The 15,561-nt window shown below is 40.4% G+C and overlaps 1 protein-coding gene across 1 annotated transcript in view; it reads right to left on the bottom strand.

Annotated features, from left to right (window-relative positions):
• Window positions 1-2,972: 2,972 nt before the first annotated feature.
• LOC128613591 (adhesion G-protein coupled receptor G5-like) overlaps window positions 2,973-15,561 on the bottom strand; it is a 26,355-nt gene continuing 13,766 nt past the window's right edge. Inside the window, exons 3-14 of the mRNA XM_053634491.1 lie at window positions 15,474-15,561; window positions 15,333-15,381; window positions 14,417-14,531; window positions 12,775-12,897; window positions 11,850-11,960; window positions 9,709-9,751; window positions 9,412-9,515; window positions 7,087-7,205; window positions 6,708-6,967; window positions 5,991-6,090; window positions 5,614-5,885; window positions 2,973-5,048 (exon numbers count right to left, since the gene is read on the bottom strand). The exon at window positions 15,474-15,561 is cut by the window's right edge and continues 347 nt beyond it. Coding sequence (XP_053490466.1) covers window positions 4,909-5,048; window positions 5,614-5,885; window positions 5,991-6,090; window positions 6,708-6,967; window positions 7,087-7,205; window positions 9,412-9,515; window positions 9,709-9,751; window positions 11,850-11,960; window positions 12,775-12,897; window positions 14,417-14,531; window positions 15,333-15,381; window positions 15,474-15,561 — 1,524 coding nt within the window. The 3' untranslated portion in view covers window positions 2,973-4,908. The remainder of the gene's footprint in view (window positions 5,049-5,613; window positions 5,886-5,990; window positions 6,091-6,707; window positions 6,968-7,086; window positions 7,206-9,411; window positions 9,516-9,708; window positions 9,752-11,849; window positions 11,961-12,774; window positions 12,898-14,416; window positions 14,532-15,332; window positions 15,382-15,473) is intronic.

The raw sequence follows: 15,561 nt of genomic DNA on the forward strand, positions 1-15,561 counted from the left end.
TTCAATATGGATCCCATTATATTAATCCGTTCCGTCAACGTGGTCAATTCTGTGCTCAGATATCTGCTGAAATCCGATTGGTCAACGGAAGCCACGTCTTTCTTTTAGTGATTGCGCAACATGCAAAACGGATGCTTTTATGAGAATGCTGAGAATGTTATAGCATCCTCTAGTGTCTGGACTCGCTCGGTCATTCCGTCCCTTTATAACGACGTCGCTCTTCAGACAGATCACGCTGACGTCATCTCAATCCTGGAAGCTGGAAATAAATAAATAAATGAATGAATGACGGGACAGACGTGTCTCTGAATCACCGAACACGGCAGACTTCAGTTAAAACTAGAACCGATTCAGAAATACCTCTGATGCTCATGTTCATAAGTTACTCATAAGCTCATAAATTCTTGGTTACACAACTGCACTATTTGACTCTATGGTACACATTTACAGAAGGAATTTATTGATTGATTGATTTATTTATTTATATATAATCGCACTATCCGGTGTCACCCAGATGAGGACGGGTTCCCTTCCGAGTCCGGTTCCTCTCAAGGTTCCTTCCTCTTATCGTCTCAGGGAGTTTTTCCCTCACCACCGTCGCCTCTGTCTCGCACATCAGGGATAAATCCATACCTTTAAAATCCATATCCTGAACTTATATATTCATGTAAATCTGCTTTGTGACAACGTCCACTGTTAAAAGCGCTAAAGAATTCAAATGTAAATAAAATTTAATTGAAGCGTGAGGTTATAATTAGGGATAATTTGTTTTCCCTTGATCTGGTATAATTAACCAGCTACCTAATTATTTAACACACTAAACTATTACATTTTTTAGTACATGGCAAACATAATCATTTATTGTTTTTTTGTTTTGTTTGTTTGTTTGTTTGTTTTTCAGACGTTGCAAACAGATTTTTGTCACAAATTATTTTATCCCATTAAACCTTCATACAAAATGTACACTGATCTATAGTGCACTTTAAAATATATATATATATATATATACATATATAATTGCAATATAATTTAATTCATTTGTTAAATAATATGTTGTACTTTATTATTAATTTATTCCTAGCCAGGTTTTGAAGACATTTCGTTTAATCTGGTATTTATTGGGCGATAAATAAGCAGCAAGCTGTTATAAATAAATAAATAAATAAATAAATAAATAAATATATAATTTACATAAATAAATAAATAAATAAATAATAGTCCACAAAGAGGAATTTAATGTGTAGAATGAAAACCGAACCATGCACTGTAAAAAAAATTTAGTAAAATTAAAAATTGAATTTAGCCAACTTAATATATTAAGTGGCCTTTTTCCATTGGCTTTTTGGAGTTTTGTGAACTTCAATAGAAAAGTTCACTCAACAAATAAAAAAAGTAATTGTAAATTATAAAATGTAGTTAGGAAAACTTAAGTTAAGTCCTCTCAACTTCTTTATTCGACTGCAGTCCAAGTTGGACTCAACTAGCATTTAAGTTGGATGTACTCAATATTAGTACATTAAATAAATAAAACTGAGAATAAAAGTATAAAATTAACCAAAAAAAAAACAAAACACAGCACTATCACACTTCAAAGGCTGAGTACATTTATTGTCTACAAACACACAGTATAAGCCTTATACACAAGCTGACCAATAAGATATCGCTGAAGCACACAGACCAATGTGTAATTATGATCCGAAGCCGTTAAAAGTGTTAGTTCACCCAAAAATGAAAATTTACTGATCATGTACCGCAGGTCGTCCATGATTTGTATGCCTGTGTCTTCATCGGAACACACAGCTCCATAAAATGTAAATGAATGGGTGCCAGAACTTCAGTCCAAACAGCAGATAAAGGCTGCATCAAAGTATTCCATGCAATTCCACCGTGTACATGAATGTGTCCTGAAGCCAAACGTTAGATCTATGTAAAACAATGGAAAAATATTTCAAACTTTTTTAGTCATAATTGTACGCAATTTGTATCGGAGCCTACAGAGGTCGCTGTTCCTTTCAAGTAACGCAGGTCCGCTTGACACCCAGGATAACAAGTAAGCACCATTTTGAAAAGAATCGTTATAAATGTGCTGAAAGTGCAACCTCGATCGGCTCCAGTAGAAACGTGTACAACCACTGACCGGAAGCTCGAAGCTCGATCGCTTGTGAAGGAAACGTAACGGCTTGCGGAGGTGACGTAAGCAGTAACGTGATCGGTTGATAGTGAATACGCTGTGTTGAACTCATTTGTGATTCCATATAAATAATTAAATGTTGAGCCGACTCGTTTAAATATGTCAATGCAACTAAATCGGCTATTGACCGGATCAACCGAGTGAAAGAAGTTGAACTTACTAAAGTCAAGAAATATTTTTTACAGTGTGGTTCTGCTCTCCTAAATCCACACCTCCGCTGGTTCTGTGTCAGGAAACATGTCCTAGCTGTATTTCTCATCGCATGACGAAAGTGATAAAACACCTCAGAAATCGATTTTTACTTTACTTATGAAGTGTCTGTTCCTCCTCATGCTTCCAGAACTGCCTCCGAGATTGAGCACTGACGTACGTGAGATGATATCGATCACCACGTAACATCAGCAAACATTTAACGTGTTGAGTGAAACACTTCCAGTCTGTGATCAGGATGCTGTGTGACAGTTTGGCGTAAAAACGACAAGAAGTTACGTTATAGCTACAGTTAATTAGACCAGGCGTACTAGCTTACTGAATATGCAAATGAGTATGTGCGTAACATTTAAAAAAAAAAATTTTTTTATCAGTGTCTAAATTTAAAATGAAAGATTTCGGATGTGGATGTTTACATTATCTACTTCATTAAAAGTGTCTTCGGACTTCTCAAGTTAAATAACGCTGAACTATAAAAGTCTTAACGTCTCAAAGTAGAACGCGAGAAACAAATGAACGCTCAATAAAAACAACAACAACAACAACAACAAACCCACAGATGGCTTCTGCGTGCGAATAATGTCATCGGCTTTTATTCATCGCTGCACACAACATAATAATCACTTCGATATCAATCATACACAAATACAAAAACAACAACAACAACAACAACAACAACTTTAAAAACGTATTTATTCGCTTAAAAAAAAGCTCAGCTTCAGTGTAGGAAATTCTCCTGAACCTGAAATAATGACGTTCATAGCTTAAATATGAATATAATATGAAAAGAGCTCGGATCGTTAAATATATTCACTCTACATTCACATCTTTAAAAAAAATTTGCATAAAAAAAAAAAAAAATCAAGCAATAGAAAATCTAGCTCTTTATTTTCAAATCCTAAATCATCAGAAAGACTTGAATGTAAGATGATAAATGATTACGTTTTTTACTATTTACATTTTTTTTTTTTTCCTAATTGAGAATCGCAAACTGTCAGTTTCAAAGATAGACAATAATACTCCACACATTTCCACTAAAATCAAATGACACATCATGAACACAGGATCGGGTTCGTCTGAACCATTTCTCTCGTCAAATGAATAAAATCACATCGTGAAAGTGCTGTAAACCGCAGCAGGTTCGTCCGGCCGCGCTGCAGTTTATCGCCGGTTCAATAATAGTTTGAAATAAAGGACAGGTTTATCAACACGCACAGACACAACATATCGGAAGATATTTTACATCACGGAAACATGTGGAATTGCAGCAGAATGACAGAACGAACGCAAAGTCTCCTCACCGAGATCAGACACGAATGAACCGGTCGTCTACCGTTAGAAACGCTTACAGTCGAGGGCCGATATTTACTTCATATGGCCTATAAATCTGCATTTACGCCCTGTACACGATGACAACTCATCACACACTAACACTAATCTATTATAATCGTGGCCTAATTAAGCTTCATCAGAGTGTGAGCTCTACTTCTGTAACAGCGCCAACATCGGGTCTCGTCTCTCATCGTTTACTAAAGATGTGTCCCAACAGACCTTACAATCCCTTCCAGATTTACAGTTCGCGCTTGTACGCTGATAAACGCTGTAATTACCAAGAGCGTTCACGGCACAATTACATTCGGACACGCCCACGAAAGTTCTCGGAAAGAAGTCAAAACGGCGACTGAACGGTGAAAGAGCTCCTCCTGGATCTAATTCCAGTAACGCAGCTCAGCCACGCCACTGCGGCTCGTCGGCTACCGTAAATAAAACCACACGCGCTAACTCCTCCTCTTTTTACAGGGAGCCATTACTTTTATCCTGATTAAACTGCTGGTCTTGTGTCTTAATTTATTTTTGTCCCACGTTGGCATGTGAGTGAAATAAAGTGATTTAAACGAGTCTCGTCACACGCAAATTTACACAAACTCAGGAGCGGAACGCGGGATACGAGTTATTTATTTATTTCATTTAGTTTAAAGTTTCTGTGAATGAATTAGGAATAAATTTAAAGTTAATGTCCAGTGCAATAAACGATATATATATATATATATATAAAGGTCGTGTCGGGTTTATCCCCAGATTTTAACCAATAAACCATTTTATATTTGAATCATTTTTTATTTATTTATTTTAATGATAAACCTTTTGTACTTTTTGTGCTTAAAATCTACCTTCCATTCTATCTAAAAATGGACACAGTATTTCTGAACAGTAGTCAAAGCGTAAGGAATAAAACTAAAGTGCTAACGACGGAATGAAATCCCAACGCGTAGGAAAAGTACAGGGTTTACACAGTCGAATACGCAGCTTAATGTCGAGGAAGCTTTTTTTTTTTAAAAAAAATTTTTGGTCTGTTTTTTTTTCTTTCTTTCTTCAGTGCACCGCCACAGACCTGACCAGCAGGGTTTAATGCTGAACTATAAATCTTTATAAATGCCCGTCTCTGAGAACTGCTTCTAAAAGGACACCTAAACACACTCCTAGCTTTTTATATGAGAGTCATTTGTTCAGGAGATCACTCCGGGTTTTTCCTCCTGAGCTTGCAGCATGTGCTGTCGTGTGGATCCGGTGCTGCTGAAGTCGGAACTGGACTGAGAGTTCTTCTGTATCCGCTCCAGAGCGAAGAACCGCAGCATGAGGAAAAATCCTGGACAGATTCATTTCCATGAAAATCATACAGCGTTCTAAGCGATTCATAACAGTTTAATTCGAGAGATTTCTTTCAGAAGGTGTCATTCTATTACAAATCCTACAGTATTTTGAGTTTATTGAATCGTTTCCACTTATATTACGGGATATTTCTCTACGTTTTTGATCCGTCAACTTGATTAAAACTTCTGTTGATTTCATCGATTGATTAGCGTTGAGTGTTGTGTTGGCAGTTACACCACGTGATGATTCGTTTCATATTTTAACATTGTATTACAAATCATACAGCCCTCCTTCATGCATTAATCTGATTAAAAAATTTATTTCATAATTTACCATTAATTCCCGAAAATAGTCAGTCTAGGCTAAACGAAGGCTTTCAGACCTTCACTAAACTCCAGACCGAATCACGAGGAGTTCAACAGCGGGCAGCTTATAAAGTAAACACACAGCAGGAACTTTTGGTCCTGATATCATCTCTACAGGAAATTTCTGCCACATAAACAATGGTGCCGCACTTAAACCGCTCGGTCCGTAGGGCTAACAGGAAACCAGAAACTCACCCTGTAATGAGTTAATGATGCAGAAGAGGAAGAGGACGGTTTCTGAGGCTTCAGACGTAAAGAACGCGAGAGCCCAGGTGGAACCGAACAGGCAGCTGAGGCCCCAGATGCTGAGGAAGGCCACGCGGTTCCGCTTCCACTCGTCCCGGTGACGGATCTTCCTGAACACCAGGAGAAGCATGACCAGGCCTGAGCTCACCACCGCCACCAGCAGGCCCATGTTGATGATGAAGTGAGCCATCAGAGCCGAGCGAGAGTCCGTCATCCAGCACCTGAACCCACACCCCACATTATTATTATTATTATTATTATTATTATTATCGAGAATCCAAATAATCCACGTACGCGCAGACTGTGAAATGATTTTTATGCCTTACATGCGATACGGAGTTGCGAGAACATCGTCGGACTTCACCGTCCTCTGGCCATAAATGTCTCCGACGGATCCCAGGATAACAACCGGCAGAGCTGGAACACCTGGAACGGACGCGGAGATGACAAAATTCCAAATCAAGGACGTTCTTTCATCATAGCTCATGCAGCAGGATCAGATTTCTCCACAATACACAAACAAAAACAAGGCTTATTTCACTTGTAGTTATCAATTATTCATAAACATCACGTGCCGCTCTAATGTAAAATTACAGAGTTCACAACGCAGAGAATAAAAAGCATTTTAGTCTTATTTATTTATTTATTTGTTTGTTGATTCGTATTTTCATACATTTTCATACGATTCACCTTTCTGAAACTTAAGTGCTGAAGATCCGGCTTTAAAAAATTGGTAGAAATAAAATGTAAAAAAGAGAAAAAAATGTATTAACGTGGTTGCAAAAATCCAAGGAAATCCTAAATTCATATAAACCCAAAAGAGGGGGGGGGGGTGGTTAGTTTTTCTACTGCTTGGATTGATACCTGGAATACCTTCATTTTTTAATTTTGAAAAACTCCAAGCTGGTATTTTCAAATATCCTGTGTCTAAATTCAACTAAATTTGAAAACTTTTGCCTTAAAAAACTATAAGGGTTGCTCCGGAATTTCTTACTGTTGAAACTTTCACACACTTCGCTCTGAGAATTAGCGAGTAAACGTACCGAATCCCAGCAGGTACCAGATCCATGGCTTTGGTGAGGGATTAAACACCATGTACATCATCCAGAAGGTGTGAATCACTTCCACAGCCATCCAGCAGAGGACGCTGAGGAGCATGTAGTGCAGCAGGCCGCCGATGAAGCGACACACGCTGTCGGATGCGGCGTTGGCCACGGTGCCGGTGAGGATGAAGAGAACGAGGAGGAAGAACAGAGCCACGACCAGACCACGGTGCACCAGACTCGACTGGTTCTTCAATTTCCTGAAAAAACAAACCAAAATCCGAAGTGTTTATTCGGTTCTTCTAACACCTTCTATAACCTGTTTCACAACAGCGCACAGACGTCACGTTACAGCAATACCGTCAGAATGACCTCTGACCTCTGCCTGCAGAGTGATACGAAGAGAACGGCACAGCTGGCGATGGATATGGCGCAGCACACCGCTGTAATGAAGGTCAGAGCCTCCAGGTGGCGCACACTCCTCGTAGGGTTCAGATCCTACAGCAGAAGACGGAGATATAACTGACATTAAAGATTTCTTTCCTGACAAATGCCCTTTAAAATCCAAGGTAATGAAAGTACATTTATTTGAGGTCAGCAAGGTGTAGTACAGTCAGTCCGTAATTATTGGCACACTTCAAAAGAATGGGCAAAAACTATTCTATTAAATAAACATTACACACCCCGAAAAAACAGTTCTTTTATAGAACACTATTGATTTATTTATTTATTTAGCTTTAAAAATACTAATACTATACTAATTTAGAAATATATGTATAATAATGTAATTTTGTTAGTCAATAATTGAATAGTTGAATCGATGAATGCAGGCTGTCCAGTCCCTGATGCAGCAAAGCAACCTCAAACCATAACATTTCCACCGCCGTGCCTCACAGTTGGCAGTTGGTATGAAGCGAGAGGTTTTTCAGATGACGCACTCTCTTGCAAGTCTTGCAACGGCTTTTTCCTGGCATGCCTCCCACGCCTCTTTAGATCTTGGCATGATGACCACACACCTCAATAACAAATGGAACACTAGACACTAGATATGAGAGGGGTATAAATAAGACCCTGCACTCCCTAAGCAGGTTCTGATTACTGGCACTCAATCTTCAACACCTGAGTACAATTTTATGCAATTGAAGGTGTGATAAATGTCGGGGTGTACTTACTTTTTCCATGTGACTGTTTGAAAGAGGATCAAACGTCCAAATATGTCAAAAAAACCCAACAATTTCCATTCGGGTGTACTTATTTTTCACATGACCGTATCTGTAGTGGACAAAGTACACCCTCCTTCAATTCTCTGTTTTATTTATCAGGCCTAAATAACAATTGTGCGGTCTTCAGCAACTTCTATAAACAAATAACTAAACTCGCGTGACAACATAAAAACACAATACGTAGTCATTTTTTCCCTGAAAGTAAACCACTATTCAGAAACCAGCTGGGAAGAAATAAGTACACCCCATAATTCAGCACCTTTAGCAACAACAAAAGTCTTTCAGAAACGTTGGTCCACTCTTCTTTACATCATTGCTTCAGTTCATTGCTGTTTGAGGGCATTAGTTTATGCACAGCTCTTTTAAAATGTACGTCTGGGGGGGTTTTCTTTATATCTCTGAGCGTTAAACGGTCTGACTTTGAACTGAATTTGCAGGGATGTTCACTCCTGGAAAGATTGGCACCTGACTCGCAATCTCTCCATTCGTAAACAACCCTTCTCACTGCAGAACGGTGAATTTCAAATTGTTTGGAGACGGCCTTATGACCCTTCCCAGATCGATGAGCGGCAACGATTGCTTCTCTGACCATTCCTAACAATTCTCCTACCTAACAATTCATTAGATACAACACCCGGCTGCTAATTTCTCTCTTAATGATTGTGGAAGTAGGAAGGGTGTACTTATTTTTCCCCCACCTGGTCTCTCAATGTTGGTTTACTCTTTAGGAAAGAACGACGATGTATTGTAATCCGTTGTGGTTTTGTAGTCGCCTCGTTATTTGTTTGTTTACAGATGCTGGTGAGGACCGCACAATTCTTCGAATGTATCCGTCTAAAAATAGTATTTTATTTATTTATGTTTGTTTGTTTAATGAATCAATTAGTATTTTTATGTCCTTCGGTGTAAAATTACAGAATTGAAACCTAAATTCAATCACTGTGAACAAAAAGGTAGATGGATTGTTGTCCGGCACAAGTCAGCTAATGGATGTACAAATACATAAACAGTTAAAAGTGTAATAAGGATGATCCCATTTGGCAGGAACTGAGCGTGTTATCATGTCGCGGTTAAGCCTTGGCTTAACTGAAGTGAGTCCAAATTGAATCAGAATCAACACAGAAACGAATATTTCACAATGAACATTTCAGTCAGTGGATCTGAACTCTGTCACACACTGCGGCGTACACCGGAGAAGAAAATGTTGTGAGAGTATGTGCACGCATCTCCGACATTAGAGGAAGCCTCTCGGTGGAGTGCCAATAATTTAGAAACCAGTATTTTATTTCATTTTTGCGAAAACAAACCAACAAATGAATATAACAACAATTGTCCATCTTGCTCATTAATACAGGGATTTTTTTTGTTGTTGTTTTTCGCTCATTTTTATGATGGGGTGCCAATAATTTTGTAGCTGTCTGTACGTGCCTGAAATCATTACTCGGTTGCCGTGTACGTTTCCATCCGAACTCGTCACTCACCACAAGAATAGCGAAGTACGTGAGGTGATTACAGCAGCATTCTGTCTCGTCTGCGCTGAGCTGAAGCGTTATGCAACCCGTCTCCCTCCACATGACCTCGTTATCTACACGGCAGAGCGGGGGGGGGGGAAGAAACGGGTCACAGACACGTCACGTCTCGTCTGATATCTCACCCACACAGACCTAGACTACAGACAGACCTAGACTACTAGATTTTCTACAGACTAAACTCCGGGCTCGTGCACCGATCAGCGCTGGACGGGATTTACACAGAAATGGGAAACGATGAGTTTTTACCTTTTCTTGTATCCCAGGAAACACATTTTCTCCTCTGTGTTTTCTGTATAAAAAAAAAAGACAGAAAAAAGAAAAAGAGCCAAAAATGTCACGACAGTAAACGACAGGAAACACTTAAAAACACCTGCAAAGTATTCATACATTTAAGGCGCACGTATTAATGTAAGAATTTCACTGCATTACAAAACAACATGTCAAACCAAGTGGCATTTATTTTTCGAGAAAGACGCCATTAGCACGCTTTTCAAACATATCGATTGTTATGTTTAAAAATATAAGAATGATGGATGTTCAAAATGAGATAAATGACAGATTTGGACGCTGAATAGTGGCTTGGTTAAATATCACAGTGACGGTGTTTTAGTATTTAGTATTTTGCCATCCTTTGTTTTGCAGAACTTCTTCATAGCATCTGGGCATCAGTTTCTGTAACAGTTACTGTGGAAGTTTCCTCCAACTTTCAGTTCACACAGTGTACTCAGTTCTTCTTCACTGCATCTCAGAGATGCTCTACAGAGTTCAGTTTCTAAAGGCAGCGGGTGCTTTGGATCGTTATCCTGCTGAGAAATCCACTTTGGTCTTTGCTGATTTCTGCAAGTTTGGATCCAGAATGTCTCTGTACCCTTCTGAGTTCATGATGCCATCAATGAACACAAGGAAATACGCAACAGCAGGAAGGTGTTGGTGTAGGAAAAACAGCTTCCTACCTCGTTGTGCAAGTACCTGCTCCTGACTTTCTCCATACAAACGCTCTACCATCAGATCCGTGCGAGTTCTCCATACAAACGCTCTACCACCAGATCCGTGCGAGTTCTCCATACAAACGCTCTACCATCAGCTCCGTACGAGTTCTCCATACAAACGCTCTACCATCAGCTCCGTGCGAGTTCTCCATACAAACGCTCTACCGTCAGATCCATGCGAGTTCTCCATACAAACGCTCTACCACCAGATCCGTGCGAGTTCTCCATACAAACGCTCTACCATCAGCTCCGTACGAGTTCTCCATACAAACGCTCTACCATCAGCTCCGTGCGAGTTCTCCATACAAATGCTCTACCATCAGATCCGTGCGAGTTCTCCATACAAACGCTCTACCATCAGCTCCGTACGAGTTCTCCATACAAACGCTCTACCATCAGATCCGTGCGAGTTCTCCATACAAACGCTCTACCATCAGCTCCGTACGAGTTCTCCATACAAACGCTCTACCGTCAGATCCGTGCGAGTTCTCCATACAAACGCTCTACCATCAGATCCGTGCGAGTTCTCCATACAAACGCTCTACCATCAGATCCGTGCGAGTTCTCCATACAAACGCTCTACCATCAGCTCCGTACGAGTTCTCCATACAAACGCTCTACCATCAGCTCCGTGCGAGTTCTCCATACAAACGCTCTACCGTCAGATCCATGCGAGTTCTCCATACAAACGCTCTACCACCAGATCCGTGCGAGTTCTCCATACAAACGCTCTACCATCAGATCCGTGCGAGTTCCATTTGGATCCATCTGAAGATGAGACCATTCTCCAGAAGCTGCTGTCTTTCTGTGCACGTTCTTTTGCAAATTTCATCCTTCTCGTTCTTGAGGTTGATCAACGGTTTCCGCTGTATCACTCTCCATCTGTACTCATGATCCTGTTTTGAATAGTTTTTGCTCTAGCTGCATGTGGTTGGTGTCTGATGCAAAGTCTTTCTTGATTCTACACAGTAACCACATGGTTGAGTTCCTCACACGAAGCGCGGCTTCACTTTTATCTCCCTGCGCTTGGTTTGAAATTCAAACATTTTCGTAAGTGTAGAAATACTATTTTGAGGTCACTGTTGATTAAAAAAAAAAAAAAAACTAATATAAAATCAGCTCTGTTTCTTTCTTTTGTCTGTCTTCTGTCATTTCTCACGTTCCTCGTCCTTCACCTCCACACGCACTCGAGTGGCCTTTCACTCTGACTGTTTAAACAGAGAAAGAGAAATAACACGACGCCTCTGCTTATCAACATGTTATAACCACTTCAGTGTGGCGTTGTGTTCGGCTGTGTTTGCTGTGAAGCGGCAATGTTTGCATTGTCATGTGACTTAAACACACACACGCACACACACACACACACACACACACACACTTACACACACTCTCACTCACCGCGAGTCCCGGGTGATGAAACTTGATTCTGACGGGCTCCGGGAGGTTTGTGATGATCTCGTTTTCCACCGAAATCCCAACAACGTCTTCTAAAATCCTGTGAGAACTTTTCTGCACGCAGACACACGTTACAGACGAAACCGTTTATCTCGTGTTCGATCTCCACCACCTGAATACCGACCCACATTCACCACGCAAACGCCTCCGAGGACGTTCATCTCTACAATAACACACTGTAAAACCCGGATAAGTTCGTTTAACTCCAAAAATCCGAGGAAACGAATTACCTCGGAATTTTTAAGTCGATAAATCAGTTTCTTTGAGCCGGATACGCTTAAATATAACAAAAATTTACCTCAAAGTCTGTCATTTAAAATGAGTTTTTGTTATATTTAAGCGTATCTGGCTCAAAGCAATTGCTTTATCGACTTAAAAATTCCGAATTAATTCGTTTCCTCGAATTTTTGGAGTTAAATGAACTTTCACCGTGTATATATTTGTTTCATTTTACCGTTTGTATTATTATTTCTTTTAATCAATCGTTTTATTCTTATTATAATGTTCCTCTTTGTATTTTCTTGCGTCGGGTCTTAAAAATGTGATTCCCGTGAACCAAATTCTTACCGTCAGATAAATAAAATAAGGAGCTGAATTTCCCACTGAATTTCACTTGGATATTTAAAGCAAAATGTCCACTTCAAAAACAAAAATAAAAAAAATAAAAAGGGCATTCAAATATATTACATTTAAATATATCTCCTTCAACGTTTACATCATTTTAAACGAGCGCACCTTCTACTTGTAGAATGCGAAATAAATAAAGATGGCTTATTCATACACAAGATTCCAGATGACCCTAACTTCATCAGTAATATAATTATTATATTATATTATTATTAGTGTAAGAAATACAGAAAGACTGTACCTGGAAAAACGTGCTGTTCTTGTAGAAGCTACACACCACCTTGGATATCCGTCTTTTGGCGGGTTTGAGGCAGGTGGGTAAGTGCACTGACGGGATCCTCTCTGGTGGTACACCCCTCGGAGCCTGGAGCGTCAGATCGATATTAACATTACGTATACGGTCAGGCCCATCGACGTCTGGACGTCTGGGTTACTTTAGTGGTGTATCACTGTATACCGGAGTTATGAGTTAAATGATCAAAACCGCAGACTTTCAGCTTTCATTTTTGGGGGGGATTCACGTCCAAATGAGCTGAATGGTGTAAGAGTTACAGCACTTTGAAAAAGAAAAAAAAAAAAAAGTGGTCACTCCTCTTTTTTAACGGACCAAAAGTAATTGGACAAGCTAGCATCATAAATGATATTGTCATTACAATACTCGGTTGCAAATGCTTTGATCCAAGATCCTCCTGAATCTTGTGAAGAATCTTCCCCGGTGATGCTCTGTCAGGTCTTTACTGCAGCTGTCTTCCGTTCCTGCTTGCTCTCGGGGTGTTCTTCCTTCGGTTTTACCTTCAGCGGGTGAAATGCCGCTCAGCTGGATCCGGGTCGGGTGACTGACTTGGCCAGTGCAGGACATTCCACTTCGCTGCCTTCAAAAAAAAAAAAACAACCTCTTGGGCTGCTTTTGAAGTTCAGGTCATTGTCCACCTGCAGTGTGAAGCTCCGTACTGTGGGTTCTGAAGCGTTCGTCTGAACGTGAACAGATAATATGGCCCTGTACACTTCCGTCACATCATCAACGAAGACGAGAGAACCAGGTGACGAGGTGGGACGCTTCAGATCACGGGCGGTTCCTTCCCTCCTCCATACTCTTCTCTTCCCATCATTCTGCTACAGGTTGATCTTTGCCTCATCTCTCCAGTCGTACAGGATTTTTTTTTCTTTCTCAATGTTTCTGGCAAACTCTAACCTGGTCTTCCTGTTTTTGAAAATGACCAATAGTGTACATCTTGTAGTCAACCCTCTGTATTTACTCTGATGAGGTTTTCTCACGATAGTTCACTTTGACACAGATATACCTACCGCCTGGAGGATGTCCCACATCTGGCCAGTTGTTCCGAAGGGCTTTTACATCACCAGGGAGAGAACTATCCTGTCATCCACCACAGCTGTAATCTGTGGTCTTCTGGGTATTCTGGTGTCCCCGAGCTCACCAGTGACTTCTTTCTTTTCTTTATGAATGTAACAAATAGTTGATTAGGCCACACCTGATGTTTCTATGATCTCTCTGATGGGTTTGTTTTGATATTTCAGCCTAACGACGGTTTGCTCCACTGGCAGGGACAGCTGTACTTATATGTGAAGTCACAGGGACGTAACACACACCCGCCCGTGGAACAGCTGCGCAGCGAACCTGCCCGCTTACTTTGGGTCTCTTAAAAAGGGGAGGGGCTACATATTAAAAGTGCTGGAATTCCTACACTGTTCAACTGATCTGGGTTAAAGCTGAAAGTCTTCGTAGCTCGTCATCGTCATTTCATTTCACCACCCATACGGAAGCGGTACACGCGCTTCGTCAGCGTGCGAACGTTTACGGAGCTGACTGTATGTGCAGCAACGCTGTGCAGATGAATTCAGAAGAAACGGGTGAAGCTGCTTACAGGCAGAGTGATGTTATTTCCTGCGAAATCTTCCTTCATCTCGATCACGGCGCCCTGAACGCACGGCAGATCCACATACCCGACCTCGGTCGACCTCATCATGACCTCCTCTACCCTATACACACACACACACACACACACACATTTATTATTAATACTATTATAAACAGACGCATTATTTAAAAGAAATGCCATGGGATCGTCAGGACAGCGTTCTTATCGGTTATTTTTCAACAATCTCATTTCTTTCGTTGCGTTTTCGATCCTAAATGATGATCGGTGTTGAGTTTTTATCATAGAATTAGAAAATACGTCAAACAGGGTTAACTAGCATCGTAATGTAATGGCATGAGGAGATTAAGATCTTTGTAATGGTCGACTTTTTTTTTTTTTTATGAATAATTTACTTTCTACATCTATAACAGATCATTTATAAACGATTATAAAAAAAAAAAAGGGCCGTTGGGCCCCTGAGCAAGGCCCTTAACCCTGTCTGCTCCAGGGGGCGCTGTATCATGGTTTAACCTGCGCTCTGACCCCAACTATGCGAAGAAAAACGAATTTCACAGTTCTGTAGCGTATATGTGATTAATAAAGCCTCTTTAAATCCGGCCCTAATATTTATAGGAAATGTTTGTAAGGCTCCGTGGGGTTTTCTTTCTCTTTTTGTTTTTTTTTTTTTGCACTTGTTCTTTTTTATAAGTACGCATTGTGCTACGCGTAACCCCAAAACACACTTTATAGTTTCCTGGAACGTGCTTCTGTTCTTCCTGTTTGTGAAGGAACTGTTCGCTGTTCGCAGAGAACACTTTTCCGCATCGTATTTCTTTTGTAGTTTGCATTCGCGACACATCTTATCCGACGTAGGAGAAAAAGACCGGATTAGATGAAGACACGGAGAAGGATTAACGCTTACATGTTCGCTCCTCGGGACTCCTGAGCTGCCTTACTGCAGAAGTACTTCTCTGAAAGCAGGAACGAAAGACAGTTTATTAACAACAGAAATAATGAGAGCTAGAAATCATTTTAGGTTAGGTGTGACTGGACGGAGACTTACTGCAGTCGATCGTTTCGCCTTTAAACTCATACGCCGCCATGACGCTGGCTCTCAGTGGGTCCCCCAGCAAGCTGCTGTTCACGATTCC

Source organism: Ictalurus furcatus, chromosome 10, assembly GCF_023375685.1.
Source record: "Ictalurus furcatus strain D&B chromosome 10, Billie_1.0, whole genome shotgun sequence".
Lineage (NCBI taxonomy): Eukaryota > Metazoa > Chordata > Actinopteri > Siluriformes > Ictaluridae > Ictalurus > Ictalurus furcatus.